At 50.4% G+C, this 16386-nt stretch overlaps 1 protein-coding gene across 2 annotated transcripts in view; it reads right to left on the bottom strand.

The window, feature by feature from the left end:
* Sipa1l3 (signal induced proliferation associated 1 like 3) overlaps positions 1-16386 on the bottom strand; it is a 101698-nt gene that overhangs the window by 60855 nt on the left and 24457 nt on the right. For both annotated transcript variants that reach the window (XM_006982004.4, XM_076577974.1), the window contains exons 7-8: positions 13773-13930; positions 6780-7356 (exon numbers count right to left, since the gene is read on the bottom strand). In XM_006982004.4, the coding sequence (XP_006982066.1) occupies positions 6780-7356; positions 13773-13930 (735 nt within the window). The remainder of the gene's footprint in view (positions 1-6779; positions 7357-13772; positions 13931-16386) is intronic.

Genomic DNA, 16386 nt, shown 5'->3' with positions numbered 1-16386 from the left:
ACCCACCGGTAAGTTGTTCATGCTCTTTCTGTTTGGTTTGGTTTGGTTTTTCTGAGACAGGGTTTCTCTGTGTAGCTTTGACGCCCTTCCTGGAACTCACTCTGTAGACCAGGCTGGCATTGAACTCACAGAGATCTGCCTGGCTCTGCCTTCTGAGTGCTGGGATTAAAGGCGTGCGCCACCACCGCCACCACCCAGCTTGTTCATGCTCTTATAAATAAACCCTTACCCAAGTCTTGGGAAGAAATTCTAGTTAAACTTATCAGTCACCGATAAACAATCAAACAAACAAGGTCACGGAGATGGCTCAGTGGGTAAAGGTGCCTGCTGTGCGAGCCTGCTGACGTGAGTTCAATCCCCAGAACCGGTGCAAAAGAGGGAGGAAAGACTCCACAAGGGTCTTCTCTTACCCCATGTATGATACTGCACAATGCATCCCCACACCATGCACATGTACACCAGAATGAGAAGTAGACATTTTAAAAGCGAAACAACAAAACTAAAACAAAAGATGACTTTTGCAAGCTATGTCTACAAAACAAATATCAAGTGCTGCCCCCATCTCCTAAACCGCTTATGGAGAAAGGATGTGTACTGCCCCATGTCCCAGGAGGAGTCATTTTACTGCTAGACATTATGTTACTTAATGCCCCTATGAGAGGGTGGATTTTTACTTTTTTGAGCGGCGGAATGCTTGCCCAGCCTATGGGAGACTTTGGAGTCAATCCCCAGCATACACATTTTATGTAACAAACTCTGTGTCCATACACACCCACAGACACACATCCAAATCAATCAGATCCTGTTTATTTTGAGACAAAGTCTTGCTGTGTAGCTTAGGCTGGCCTCAAACGTGCCATTCTCCTGTTTTTATTGCCTAAGTCTGAGGATGGCAGGTGAGTGCCACCACACCTAGTTAAATGGTAACACATTTTTACAGGGAAGGGGGTGGAGTTTTCTCTTAAAATGTGTATGGGTGCTTTGTCTGTGCAAATGTACATGCACCTCATATGTGTCTGGTGCCTGGGGAGGCCAGACAGGGTGGCAGATCCCCTGGAACAATGAGTTATGGATGGTTTTAAGCTACTATGCCGGTGCTGAGACTCGAACTCAGGTCCTCTATGAGACCAGCAGGTGCTCTTAATAGCTGAGCCATCTCTCCAGCTGCTGGCTTACCCTTCTGAATGTGGACATCAAGAGGAGTTTGGGTGGTGACCTGGATAGTTTCTGTCAACTTGACACAAGTCAGAATTACCTGGGAAGATGAACCTCAGTTGAGAAAATGCCTCCATCAGATTGCCTGCAGGTAAGTCTATAGGACATTTTATTTATTAATGATTGATATGAGAAGGTCCAGTCCACTGTGGGTGGGTCCCACCTCTGTTCAGGTGGTTCTGGGCTGTATAAGAAAGCAGGCTGATCAAGCCATGGAGAACAAGCCAGTAAGCAGTGTTTCTCCATGTCTCTGCTTCAGTTCCCCATCCCGGGTTCCTGCCCTGAGCTCCTGCCCTGAGCTCCTGCCCTGGCTTCCCCGGATGCTGGATGTAACCTTTCCTCCCATGCTGCTTTTCGTCATGGTGTCTCAGCACAACGAGAGAAACCCTGAGCAAAACAGGTGGTAAATCCAAATACCATCCAAATTTCTGCTGTGGTCCTGATTCGGACTGTGAGAACCTGGGAAGTGAGGGAAACACGTGTACCTAAACGGAGCATCACAAAATGGTACTGAGTCTCACTTACTGTGATTCACTTTGCTGCTGCTTTGGTAGAACTGGAATTGACCCTAGGGCTTCAACGCTCAGCCACAGTTACACCCCCAATCTGCATTTCAAAACGCTTTGGTTTTTTCATGCCCTATTGCTAGAGTGGAGCTCTTGTGAATGAGATGCTCAGTACCCTTGTAAAAGAGGTCCAGAGTGGCTGGGTGTGAGTGGCTCACACCTTTAATCTTAGTTTAGCACTGGGAGGCAGAGCCAGGTGATCTCTGAGTTCAAGGCCAGCTTGGTCTACAGAGTGAGTTCCAGGACAGCCAGTGCTACACAGAGAAACCCTGTCTCACAGGCATACTCTGTCAATGCGAGGAAACAGTAAGAAGTCTCCATCTGTAAGCCTTTCTGGCCTCCAGTGAGGCTGCCAGGCAGGCCCTCTCTAGACCTACAGGAACCTGCTGAGCTTTGACTCTGGGTGTCCAGCTTCTCACCCGTGAGAATCACACTTGTTCATATACACAGGTACAGGGCACTCACACCCCCTCTCACCGTGAGAAGCACAGTTCTGTTCATATGCACAGGTACAGGGCACTCACACCCCCTCTCACCGTGAGAAGCACAGTTGTTCATATGCACAGGTACAGCGCACTCACACCCCCTCTCACCGTGAGAAGCACAGTTGTTCATATACACAGGTACAGGGCACTCACACCCCCTCTCACCGTGAGAAGCACAGTTGTTCATATGCACAGGTACAGGGCACTCACACCCCCTCTCACCGTGAGAAGCACAGTTGTTCATATGCACAGGTACAGGGCACTCACACCCCCTCTCACCGTGAGAAGCACAGTTGTTCATATGCATAGGTACAGGGCACTCAACTGTTCGAAGGCTGGGTAAGCAGTGGTGCTGTTGGCTGCAGGGGCCACTGGACGGCAGTGCTAACGTCTATGCTGCCGGCCCTCTGCACGTCTAGTTTTTGTACTGTATTTTTATGAATGAGGCAGTGTCTTCATTGATCATCAGGATGACCCTTCCTTACTGCTGTAGGGCAGACCTCCCAACAAGCTGGGGGTTCTAGGGGGTGATGTCTGCAGTCCATGTGGGCTCTGTCACCGACGGGTGCCATGCTTGTGCCCACAGGGAGGACATTCCCTCGTCCCACCTTCGGCTGACCACTGTCCTTATGCTTGTGGACCCACTACATATAGACTCCCCAGGTTTTTAAGGGAAGCAAAATCAACAAACAAACAAAAATCTAAAAGAAGCCCACAGGAAACTCTGGATGCTGAGCTACAGCAGTGAACATGTAACATGAAAGCACACAGTAGATGGCAGCCAGTGGTCGGGCTTCCTGGTGGAGTGTGCGAGTCTAGACAAGGAGACCTCAGGCACAAGTGACCAAAGGCCCGCAGGAAGGGAGGGACTAAGCCATGGGCAAGTAAGAAGGGACAGGTATAAAGGCCCTGAGCTTGGACGCCTGCCTAGCACATTCAAGAAACAGCAGGTCTGTGAGTGTGGGGCAGGGAGCCACAGGAAAGGCACCACGAGGGACTAGCAGCAAGTGAGCACACAGGCCTCCAAGAGGAGAAGGCCTCTGCCTCTCACTCAGGCTAAGCTAAGGGACCACAGTACTCGGGAGATCAGATCCCCGTGTTGAGAAAAGATCACAGGGAAACAAAGGTAGAGTCAAAGGAGGGAGGAAGTGGGGAGTGTGTGTGTGTGTGTGTGTGTGTGTGTGTGTGTGTGTGTGTGTGTGTGTGTGTGTAGACACACAGGCTGGCAACCTCATCATTCCCGAAGCTGAGGTAGAAGACCACAGCTTCAGCAGGAACCAGTGGCTCACACCTTTAATCCTAGCATAGAGGAGGCAGAGGCAGGCGGATCTCTGAGTTCAAGGCCAGCCTAGTCTCTACAAAGTGAGTTCTAGGACAGCCAGGGCTACACAGAGAAACCCTGTCTTGAAACACTCTCTCTCCCGCCCCCAACACACACAAATGAAGACAACACAGCTTCAAAGGTAAACTGGGCTACACAGTGAGAGCACGTCTTCATTTCCCTTCCCAAACCCAGAGCTACGGGCAGCTTACACCAGAGGCATAGGCGTGGGAGGAGCAGCTGGCGTGGGAGGAGCAGCTGGGGCTGCCTGAAGGTGGCACTGACAGATGGGGTGAGGATATGAGAACAAGGGGGGACCCTGGCTGACCGCAACTACTGAGACAGGAAACATGGGAGCATGGAAGAAACCCCAGCTTGCAGTGACTGTAAAGATTTTCGGGTCACTTGGGCAACCCTGGGAGGATTCTGAGGAAGCAGCTAGAGACCAGTCTTGTGTTCGGATCTAGGCTGTCAAGCGAGAAGAACCTGTAATCAGACCACAATTCTGCTAGCCAAAGGCTATCTGAGCTCATGTGAGTATCCGTTCCTTTCTGAGCCTCAGCTGCTTCCATCAAAAATGAGAAGAGCATTTGAGTCGGTGTGAGGACTTTGAAATGTCACATGCATAACTCACTCAAAAAACCAATTACCAATCAGCAATTATTCAATACCTACTGTATGTCAACCCAGTCCTAAGTCTATGAGATCAGGAAGCGATCAAACAGACGGAGACCTCAGGGTTCAAACCTCACCTTACCCCACCCAGGTGCTGACCAGGCCCAACCCTGCTCAGCTTCTTCCCAGCTCATGTGAGGTCAGGTGCATTCAGAATGGCAAGGCTGTGAGCCAGACCTCAGTGTATAGCATGAGACTGAAACCCTGGCTACTATGATTTCATGAAGATGCATGAATTTCGAAGTCAGAGAATCTGAGAGCGAGGTTTAACCAATCCCAGCTGAATTTAACAGGGAGTGCAAAGACCTACAAGGGTGAGGACAGCTCTCCTCCAGTCACAGTGCTACTGGGAGAGGTCACAGACAGCAGTCAAGCAAGCCTGCCGAGGCAACGTAAGTCACTGAAGCTTTAAAACTTTTGTGTGTGTGTGTGTGTGTGTGTGTGTGTGTGTGTGTGTGTGTGTGTGTGTGTGTGTAACGAAACTTGCATATTATATAGGATTTTTAAGTACTAGAGCTTGAACTGAGGACCTCACATGTGCTGGGCAGGTGATCTTCCACTGAGCTCCAGCCTCAGCCCTGACATAGGATGATTACTGTTTCTATTTTCCAGCAGAGGAAATGGAGTCACTGTGATGGTTACTGTTGCTTGTCAACTTGACAGAATCCAGAATCACCTGGGAGAAGGGCCTCTGGGCTTACCTGTGGGGGATGGTTGTGATTAAGCTAATTAAGGCGGGAAGGCCTGCCTACTGTGGGTGACACCATTCCCTGGGCTACTATACAAAATGAGGAAGTGAGCTGAGTACCAGCAAGCACGCATCTCCACTCTGTGCTTGTATTGCTCCCTCAACCTCTTGTCACTGTGACTTCTCTGCCATGACGGGCTGTAACCTCGGGCTGTGAGTTAAATAAACCCTTTGTACTCTAAGTCCCCACCCCCCCCCAGCATCTTATCACAGCAACAGGAAAGGAAATGAGACAGTCACACAGTCTAAGTGTGTCTGGTGGTCACACAGAGGCGGCAACACTGGAGATCTGGAGCCAGACCGCTGGTCTCTGACCCCGTACTCCTAACTGCTGTGGAATAAGGCTTTCTCTGGCGTGCTCAGCACGCTGCTACCCCTTCAGAGACCGCCATCTCGGTGTGGATCTCAGGACACCTTCCTATGAGTGCAGGTGCGGTCTCAGCGCTTCTCGACACAATCTTCAGGCTGTCGTCACCAACTAACTTGTCACTAATCTACCACTTGCAGTTGGGCCAGGAGTGGAGTCCAAGTTGTTCACCAGGAAGAAGTCTAAGGTTTTTCAGCCCTTACCCTGACCACGCCTCGTTGCACTGGAGATGAAACCTAGGGTCTTAAACATGCCAGGCAAGCATTCTACCACCAAACTAACCCCTTCTCAAGGGTTATCTGGCCTTTGTTTGTTTGTTTGTTTGTTTGTTTGAGATAGGGTCTCTCTACAGCTCAACAGCTCTGGATATCCTGAAACTCACTATGTGACCAGGCTGGCTTTGAACTCATAGAGATCTGCCTCCCTCTGTTACCATCCCCCGCCCCCAAGTGCCACCAAGCCCAGCCAGGACACAACTGTTATCACACTGTAAGTCTTTGTCTTTTAACAGAAAGTTAAACCATTCGTGATTATTGTAACTCCAAGTATGGACCCGAATCTAGCCATACAATTAGAGTTTGTTTCTTTCACTTTACTTCCCTTTTATTTTTTATGTACCTTGACCCTCCTCTCTACTTTAGTGGTCTAGACTGGGACATTCAGTTTTTGATATCTGACATGGTGTGTGGTCTACAAAGGAAGTAGGCCACATTCACAGCTCCCTTGGGCTGTGTGAGGCTCAAGGGCCATAGGTTAGACAAACCTGGTCTAGAACCTTTTGAATTTATTTATTTTTTTTACTTTAAGTATGTGTGTGTCCATGGGTAGGTGTGTGCATGAGAGTGCAGGGACCCAGTGCCAATGGAGGCCAGCAATGTTGGAAACCTCTGAAACTGGAGTGACAGGCAGTTGTGAGTTGCCCAACATGGGTGCTGGGCACTGAACTCATGTCCTCTGCAAGAGCAGTACACAATTTCAACCTCTGAGCCATCTCTCCAGCCCCCAGGAATCTTTTCCTTCTATTTTAATTCTCCCAGAGAAAAGCCCTCTTAGTTTTGGTACTGAGAATCGAACCTAGGGCCTTTATAGCACTCTACCACTGAGCTGATACCTCTAGCTCCACTTAAACATTTAGTATAAGTTTAGGCTTGCATCTTCTATCTACTTTCAGGGTCAATGAACACATATTTTTGTTCTTCCGAGGTGAAGCAATGGGCAACCACAGATTCCTGGCCCATACCTTCTCCGGGAGCAATGTGGGTTGAAGAACTCATTAGTCTCTGTGTGTGTGTGTGTGTGTGACAGTTCTGATTCTTAGGGCTGATGTATGTTATGCCTGGCTGCCTGGGCCAGGGAAAGTACTATAATACTCTGGAACCTTCTGCTGGGCCCCCTTTCTTACCTTTAGCCTCTGGACAATGTCCCTGATGTCCTCCTCAGAGCCCTCTGCAGCCTGCAGGAAGATGTGGTCCCCTCTGCCATAGAATATCTTCAGTGTGGAGGAGTCTGGAGTCCAGCCAATGACGTCCCCACAGTAGCAGTTGAATACCACCTCCTTGGTACGCAGGTCCAGGAGCACGACAAACTCATTGGAAATCCCCAAAATGCAGTCGATCTCCACTCCCTGGGCGTAGTCCTGAGCTGCCACACGCCAGGCAATGGCCCCAGCACTGTGCTGCTCTGCTCCTGCCCTGGCCTTCGTCTTCTCCTTCTTCTTGGAGGTCAGGGAGATGAGGGTGAACTTGCCGGAGGAGTCAATGGGGGTGTTGGAGACACAGCTTTCAGCCAGGTCCTTAAGGTACTCCTGACGGGTTCTGGTGGCCATCGTGTGGAATTTGTCAGATTTGTGTGCAGCGTTCTCAGCATTAATGACCTTGGCTAGCAAAAAGTCTCTGAAGACATCAGACTTTCGGAATGTGGTTCCATTAGGGATGGGGGGGCCAAAAGGAGGAGCGTCTTTGGATCGGGTCACAGCCATGCTAAGGAGGGAGAAACCATTCAGAGACAGAAAAAAATACAACTCTTCAAAACCAATAGGATATATTGTAAATCCAGCACTTGGAAGGCGGAGGAAGGATCAGGAGTTCAAGGTCAGTTTGGGTTACTTAAGATTCTGTCTCTTGTCAGGGTGACAATAAGTCGGGCATGGCCAGCCTGGTCTACAGAGTGAGTTCCAGGACAGCCTGGGCTACACAGGGAAACCCTGTCTTGAAAAACAAAACAAAACAAAACAAAAAGACTGTCTCTAACCAACAAAACTCTCTCTAGAAACGAAAATATAAAATCAAAAGTAAGATCTTCTCTCCCTCCCTCCTGTCTACTGTACTGGGGATGGAACCCTGTGTAGCTGGGCAAGTGCTCAACTCCTGAGCCATGCCCTCGCCCCGGAGTTTCTCTTTTATGAATGGAAGTATATATCCGATCAGTAAGTTGCTAGTTAGACTGGAAAGTTGAAGAAAAAGTCTTACAGCATATATACATATATATCATGTTATATGTATTCCCTACATACACACATACAGTGCTGGGGGGGGGGTCAGACTCAGGGCTCACACACGCTAAACAACTGATTTACCGCCGAACTGTATCCTCAGTCACCCTTGATTTTCTCTGTGTCTCAATATGAAGCCCAGGTTGGCCCTGAACTTGAGACACCCCATCTCAACTTTCTGAGTGCTAGGATCACAGCCACCACTCCTGGCTCCTGATTTCATTGAGTCTTGTTTATATAAACTATGTGCTAGATTACAGTTTAGGGAAAAAACAAACACCTTTCTTTCCTCTCTACTGTTAAAGTCAGATACAAGCTATCGCCTTTTCTGTAGCCTGGTCATATGATTTGATTTGGTCAATGCCTTTTGAGTGAGGGCTTGAACTGTATGTGAGTGTAGGAGGGGACTGACGGACCTATACCTCTTTGTTTTGTTTTGTTTTGTTTTATTTGTTATTGTTTTGAGACAGGGTTTCTCTGTGTAGCCCTGGCTGTCCTGGCCTTGAATGCAGAGATCTGTCTGTCTCTGACTCCTGAGTGTGGGGATTAAAGGCGTGAGCTACCACTGCCTGGCAAGGGACCTACACTTTTATACTCTTTCGCTGCAATGGGATGGACAGACCCCTAGGATAGCCTAGTGGTCCCAGGAGGATGAAGAAAATCTGGTACAGGCTTGGACTCTAGCTGACTCTAAGCTTGACTTGTTACACATCATCAGTGGAGGACTATTTTGCTGTGGAATAATCCTTCTGTACACAGTGAATTTGTATTACTCTCATTGGTAATAAAGAACTGACTGGCTTATAGCTGGGCAGAAAGAGACTGGGTGAGAGAGTCAGACAAGGAGGATGCTGGGAAGAAGGAAGGCAGAGTCTGGAGTATTGAACAGATGCAGTGAGAAGCAAGATGGGCATGCTGTACTGAGAAAAGGTATCAAGCCATATGTCAAAGCATAGATCAGAAATATGGGTTAATTTAAAATGTAAGAGTTAGCTAGTAACAAGTCTAAGCTATTGGCGGAGCACTTGTAATTAATAAAAGCCTCAGTGTGTTTTTTGGGGAGCTGCTGGCGGGACAGAAACTCCTGTTTAACTATCTGGCTGGATGTGGAGCATGTAGATGAACTTTAGTTCTTTTAAATACTTACTGGACACTAATATATTTTGCAAATCACCTCAACAAAGATTATTTTGAAAATCTGGAGCTAATGTGGTGGCACATGCCTGTAAACCCCTAACTCAGGAGGTCGAGGAAGGAGGAGCAGGAATTCAAGGTTGACCTCTGCTATGCAGCATGTTCGAGGCCAGCCTGGGATTCAAGAGACCCTTTCTCGAAAGGATAAATAAGTAGACTACAGATTAAATAATACCCTATGCAACCCAAACACAGTACAATGCTTGTTGGCATTTGGCTGGCCTCCTCAGCACCCTCCCCTGTCCCGACAGGGAGATGGTGTAACATTCACCCATCTGTTTGACAAGGGCTTCCTGGACGCCCCTATTGGCTTTGTGGATACAGCGCTTCCTGTCTTTCCACAGCTGCTGACTGAACATACAAATGAACAGACACTGACGAAGACAGCGAAGTGTCGTCAGGATGGCCAGGGTGGGGAGGGGTGGGTGGGGGATCCCGACACGACACAGGGACATACTAGACAGAAGAACAGCATGTGGGGCAGCCCCAGTGGGAAAGGGTACATGCAGAAGGAGGTGTCTCGCATTTCCATCTGCCATGCTTTGACAGGGAGGCCTCTGTACCTGGGGTCCCACTAAGTGAGCTTGGGCAGCAGGAGGCTGGTGGTGGGGGGAAGATGCTGGGGTGCACCCACGGGCAGCCTGATGATGTGACGGGAGGCCACCTATATTGTGTCACTGCATGTACTGTACGGTCTGTTGACATCAGGGTGTAAGCACACTCTACAATGCCCGTGCAATGGGGAAATCAACCAAGGTCACACTTCTCAGAGTGTGTCCCGGTTGGCAAGTAGTGTACAACTATATTCACTTTTCTTCTTTCCTTCCCTGCCAGGCCACGGCAGTGGCAAGGGCTGAGGGCTGTGGCTCTTGATGCCTAGGTGGCCCTCTCCCAATGCCACACTCTCACCAGCTTCTAGAAACTGCTTGTGTCAAGCCTGGGGCAGGCAGTGCTGGCTCTCTGTCATCCCTTGTCTGGATGCTTCATTTCCCACTAAGCCAGCCACACTCTGTGAGTCTCCCATCGAAATCCCTGGTGGGCAGTGGCAGCAGCAGCACCTGCTTCTTGCTGGGTCCGACAGAAAGAGGTACATCTGCAAAGATCACTGTGGCTGCCTCATGTGGCACTGAGCAAGGGCGGGAGACCCAGAGATTAGTCTGACTCCTGCCTTCCACCTCCACCACTCTGTACAGTGTGCCTCCATGTGGGAGGGCCACAGGCACACCACCCTGGGCTCCAGGGATTCTCCAGCCCCAAGGAGAAGAAGATGATTTCCTCCAATAAGCAAAGGCGTGTGTGACCACAAAGGGGAGTGCCAGTGTGCCAGCCAGGTCAACCGGGATTGCCGCCGCCGCCGCTACTCTAACGGAGCCGCTGACACAGGAGGAGAAGAGCCTTGCCATTTCCCTCGGCGGCGGCACTCAACTGCTTAGTGACAGACTGGCTTTCCTCATGGCCCTGACTCATGGCTTTAAGTCGTGAAATTGTAAGCGGCTGGAGGTTCTGGATCAAGGAACAGCTGGTCCCTCACTTTTAGCCAGTGGGGCTGGGCTTGTTTATAAGCACAGGCTCAGGGAAGATGCTGGTGGCCAGGAGGAAATGGCAAAAGATGAGAACTCATTGCACAACCAGATGTGTGGCCACCAGGCCTGATTCTCTAGTGCTCAGCAGGAGCTCCTAGAACATGCACAATTACTACAGAGTGCGGGACAGGACATTTCATTGCCAGCCCTTCAAAGTCCTCTGAGATGTTAGCCAGGCACGGTGGCAATGGCCAGCGATCCCAGCACTTGGGAGGTGGAGGGAGAAGAATCAGGAGTACAAGGCCATCTTGGTATACACAGAGAGTGTGTGGTTAGCCTGGGTTACATGATGCCCATGTGTGCATGCACACATGCACACACAAAATTCAATGGGGTGAGGAGGGAGGGCAGGGCAGGCTGGCCTCAGGATTCTTCCCACAGTTGGGGGAAGAACAGAGTAGGTCTCCCCAGAGAGTGGGTACCTTCGAGTTGGTAAGGGACAGCTGTGGTTGTATTGCTAACATTTTCTTTCTTTAAAAATAAAGAAAAGAGGGAACACTGAAGCAAAGGAGGCAAAATGCTAACATCTGTTAAATCTGCTGGCGGGCACATGGGTGTCTGTTCCATTATTTTCTGCACTTTTCAGAATGTTTAAAATATTGCATAATAAAAGTCTTTTTAAATTAAATTGTAAAAAACAGGAAAGGGCTGTGCATCAGAAGAAGTCACCCTGGAGACCAAGCCTGAGCTTGCCTGGAGAAGTGGGAGGTGGGGGCAGGCTCCTGGGACTACAAGGCAGGAGAGGAAGGCGTAGGGAGGAGGAAGGGCACTGAGCTTAGTGGCATACCCCTAGAATCCCAGCACTCGGGTAGCTGAAGCAGGAGGATGACATGTTTGACGCCATTATGTAGTTAAGCTGTAGGCTAGCCTGAACTATATAGCAAAGCTTTGCCTGAAAAACGCCACGGGCATGGCTGGGGCTATTGCTCACTGGTACAGCACTTCCCTAGCCAACCCCGGTACGCCAGAAGATACCCATACACACATGTACACCCAAACAACCAACTCACTGCGCTCCCAAACGCCGAAGAAATTTTGAGTTCCGGGGGCTTTGACATATTAAGTTGGACATAGTGGCTCATGTTTATAATCCCAGTACTTGGGAAGCTGAGGCAGGTGGACCACTATGGTTTGAGGCCAACCTGAGCTACACAGCATGTTTGAGACCAGCCTGGACTATGTGAAACTGTCTCAAAAACAATACAAAACAAGGCCCAGAAATAAAACCAAACAAGGGCTTAGCGGTAAAGTGCTTGCCCTGCATGTACAAGGCCCCGCATTTGGTCCCCTATCCTGTGCCATTCTCCAACCACAGTAAGAAGAAGTGAGGAGGAGGGGGAGAAGGGCTACCTCCACCCTCCCGCCAGCCTCAGAGGCACAGCAGGCTGCTTCCTCTTCCCAGGCGTGTGTGAACACCTGTCTCGGTCGCCAGGGCTACCTTTCAGGTGCTGAGAAACAGCAAATTGGTAAGCCCTGGACTCATTGAAGCGGTCTCAGTCCACAGAGCTAAGGAGCCAGCCAGCATCCTGCAGCTGCCCTAGGACACTCCTTGGGCCGGGGAGTGACTGATGGTGCTGGTCCCTGGCAGCCACCGGGCAATGCATCCGGCACAGTTCACACCAGCTACAGCTGCATGCTGAAACCAAACCAGTAAGCGCTGCTAGCTCCACTGAGACAGCCAGTGCACCCAGGCAGGGGTCCTCGCCCTCCAGGCCCACGGCAGCCATTTCCCAGACAGCTGCACACTGGATGCCGGCTGCGGTGAGTGCAGAAACAAGGTGACAACCCCAAATGTCCATTCTGGGAGGACGGCGGGAAACTGTCACCCAGCCACACAGTGGAATGTCTGGCAGTCATACGAAAGGAAAAGCATGTCGTGTCCTGGTATGCGAAGGCCTTTAAGACTGCTGAGTGGAAGCCTCTGGGCTCTCCAGCAGAGGCTCTAGCCAGCCAGCACTGGAACATGGAAGACTATTTACATGGAATCAAGACACAGAAGCAGCAACAGCCTCTGTGAGGCTGGCTGGGCAGGAGGTTGGACTCAGCTGCTCCTCGTTGCATTTTATACCCTGTTCAGACAATGGGAAACGGTACACCTTGTCTGTGGGGACAAGCTGACGGCCTGGGCCCGGGTTGCTAGGTGGGGTGCTTTCGAGGATCCAGCTCTATCCTGCTCCTAGCCTCCAAGCTCCCTTTGTCTTTTGGGGACAGCCACTAACTTGGGGAAACCCTGATGTTAGAGAGGGCGCAGAACAGGCTTGGGACCTGGGTTACATGTCTATGTGTGAATTACAAGGCCCGAGTCAACATGCCTGTCATCCTAATATTCAGGGGCTGAGGCAGGATGATCACGAGTCTGAAGGAAGCCTGGGCTGTATAGTGAGACTTTGTCCCTAAAACTGTCCCCAACCTACTTCTCAACTCTACCTTACAAGCAGGGCCATTCATACAGGTGGTCCTGGGGGGCTACCACCCCAGCTTCTCCCAGGTCTGCTCTTGTGCCTCTGTTCTTATGCCCAGGTATTTAGCCCCCAAAGTGGCACCCGACTCCAGCCTGGCCGGAGGGCCTCCACAGAGCTTCTGCGAAGGCTCAGCAACGTGTGCTCACTCGCTTTCTCCCTCTCCCTCGTTTTGAGACAGGGCCTCACAAAGCCCGGGCTGACGATGATCTTGAACTTCTGATTCTCCTGTTTACACCTCCACCTCCCGAACACTGGGATTTTAGGAATGCACCACTCTCCTGGATCAGGCAGTGCTGGGGATCGAACTCATGTTTGACCTTCGTGCATGCCAGGCAAACTCTCTATGAACTGAGCTACACCCCCTTTATAGCCGGGAGGGTGTTAAAACCGAGTGAGGCTAGAAAGTGAAGCTCCTTCCAGGACCGTGGAACACCGAGCTGTGCCTTCCTGTGATATGCCCAAGAGTCAACACATATAAGTCTATCTTCCTGTGAATGACTGATGTGGGGTTTCTATCATTTACAAGCAGAAATTTCCAAGAAATATAGGCTCTGATGGGAACCAGAGAGCCAGGAAGTGAGGTGATGTGGGATTTGTGATGGGGCACGTTCTCCCCAGCCTCTCAGGGCCTGGCTGTGCACGGGACAGGACACTGGTGGCCATACCTATAGCAGACATTCTCAGTGCAGGGATTGTGGACTCTGACGATGATGAAGACGTGCTGGAAGTGTGAGCGGATATTCTTGGGGGTGAAAGGCAACGCTCCTGGCTCCTGGAAGATGATCGTCACGATGTCATTCCCTATGTGCCTCTTCCTCAGCAGCTGGAAGCAGAGAGGAGGTAAGGGTCACAGACCAGCTCCAGGAATCCTACCTAGACTGCCTTGCTGGCTCCCCATGGCCACCCCCACCAGAGGGCGCATGTGAGCCCTGGAGCCAGGCCTTGTCCCCAGATGCTCAGAGCCCTTCTGGCTCCTTCTCACTCAGGGGCATGGACAAGGCCAAGGAGCCCCCACATGTGGGCCCCTAGCCCCTGACACCGCCTGTTCCCCTCCCCATACAGGCCCGGAAGCTCTTCAAACATTCCAGAAAAGCCTTCTGCTTACAAGCAGTGGGAATGGTTGTCCCCGCTACCCCAGAGCCCCAGGTGGCTTCCTTCCTCCTGAACTCCTTAGGGTTTTTCCGGATTCTGTCATCCATAGCAACTCTCCAAGATCTGCCCTGCCCCCAGCACGCCCGTCTTTGCTTTCCTGTGTTCCCTACCCGATATTTATGTCCACACTTTGCACTGAGGCCCTTCCTCTCCTTGTCCCTCATCTGTCTCTTCCCATTCCGGTTTCAGTGACAAGAAAATGGGACACTGTTTTGGTTGCTGCCTGTCAGCAAAGAGCCTGACAGGTAAGGAGTGCTTGGCAATCTTACTGCAGGAGGACTCAGGATGGAGGCCTCTGATCTGCTCAGGCCACATGGACAATGACAGAGGCTCACCACAACACGCAGGCGGGGCCAATTCCAGGTGGCTCTCAGAGGGCCCAGGGAGCCACGCCCTCTCTTCCCTGCTTCCATCTCCAAGGGAGACCTGAATGGGTGTCTTCATGGTGTCTTATTTATTTGTCGAGATCATACCCCAACCCTCTTTTTTGGAAGGTGGGGAGACAGGTCTCATGGAGCCAAGGATAATCAACTCCTGATCCTCCTGTCTCACAAAGGGAGCTGGCCACCATGCCTGCTTTTTGTTTTGTTTTTGTTTTTTGAGACAGGGGTAGCTTTGTGCCTTTCCTGGATCTCACTCTGTAGCCCAGGCTGGCCTTGAACTCACAGAGATCTGCCTGGCTCTGATTTTTGTTTTAACTATTTATTTTGAGACTGGCAGTCTCCTGCCTGAACCATTTTATCCGGCCTGTTAGTTCTTTTTTGTTTGTTTATTTTGAGATAGGGTCTTCCATGTAGCTCTGGCTGTCCTGGAAGTCCTTAGGTAGATCAGGCCAGCCTGGAACTCAGAGATCTACCTGCCTCTGCCTCTCTAGTGCTGGGATTAAAGGCGTACATACACAGCATCAAAAAATTTAAATTTTTTTTTTGTCTTTGTTTTTTGAGGCAGGGTTTCTCTATGTAATAGCTCTGGCTGTCCTGGAACTCACTTTGTAGACCAGGCTGGCCTCAAACTCACAAAGATCTGCCTGCCTCTGCCTCCTGAGTGCTGGGATTAAAGGTGTGCCCAACCACACCTGGCTGATTTTTAAATTTTTTATTTTTATATGTATGGGTGTTTTGCCCGCAAGTACATCTGTGTACGATGTACGTGCTAGTGCTCTCAGAGGTCAGAAGAGGGTTTCAGACCCCCGGGACTGGAGTTAGAGAGAGCTGTGAGATACCATGTAAGTGCTGGGAATCGAACCTGGGTCCTCTGGAAGAGCAGCCTGTGCTCTGGAGCACTGAGCCATCTCCAGTTCTGGGCCTGTTAGTTCTCTATGTGTCTGAACTGTATGAATGAAGTTGCTAAATACAAGACTTGCTTCCTGTGGCTAACCTCACACGAGACTCACCTCCCAGGGACATCTTCAATTCATGACCTTGCTGAACCTTCCCCAAACCCTGAGTGGCAATAACTCACGTGACTGCTTTTCATAAGATGGGAAAGCTTGGCTCTGAGAAGTTAAAAGTGCCTGTCTCCTGCCATGCAGGGATGAAGGCAAACAGGGGGATCCCATCTTGTTTCTGGTTTTGACTCTACAGGATGAGCTTTCTCCAGCCCCCACTACTCAGGAACAGGCGCCCTGCTTCCTATAGGTATTGGCTGCCTCACGCTCAGGGCCCAGTACCCAGAGGACCCTGCTGTCACTGTGTGGAAGAAGAACTGCAGCTCAAAGAGGTGCCGTCACTCTCCTGTGGTCACAAAGCTGGCAAGGGGCAAGGAACTCAACTTCAGGTTTAATCCTGATGCCAGTGCTCTTGAGAGTGCTATTAGGGTATCCTTAGGAAAGGGCTTGTATTTGACTAGTTTTACTTACAGAATCTGGGCCTGGCCCCTGAACCATTCTCCCTTTCCAGGGTGGCTCACAGGCCCACTCCACCCCAGGCCTAGTCTCTTTCCTCTGGTGTGACTGAAAGGTGGGGTCAGAGCATGGACCGTGGGAGCATCTCTGCCATTGATAAAAAGACCTATGAATGAAGCCACTACAGAGAACAGTGAGGGTGAGGATTCTCAAACCTCTAGATCCAGCCATACCTAAAACCATGCCTCTCCAAGAACCCTGGGTTCTACAACCCCATTTTATGC

Source organism: Peromyscus maniculatus, chromosome 1 (assembly GCF_049852395.1).
Source record: "Peromyscus maniculatus bairdii isolate BWxNUB_F1_BW_parent chromosome 1, HU_Pman_BW_mat_3.1, whole genome shotgun sequence".
NCBI classification, from domain to species: domain Eukaryota; kingdom Metazoa; phylum Chordata; class Mammalia; order Rodentia; family Cricetidae; genus Peromyscus; species Peromyscus maniculatus.
This window is presented reverse-complemented; position numbering and strand designations above follow the sequence as displayed.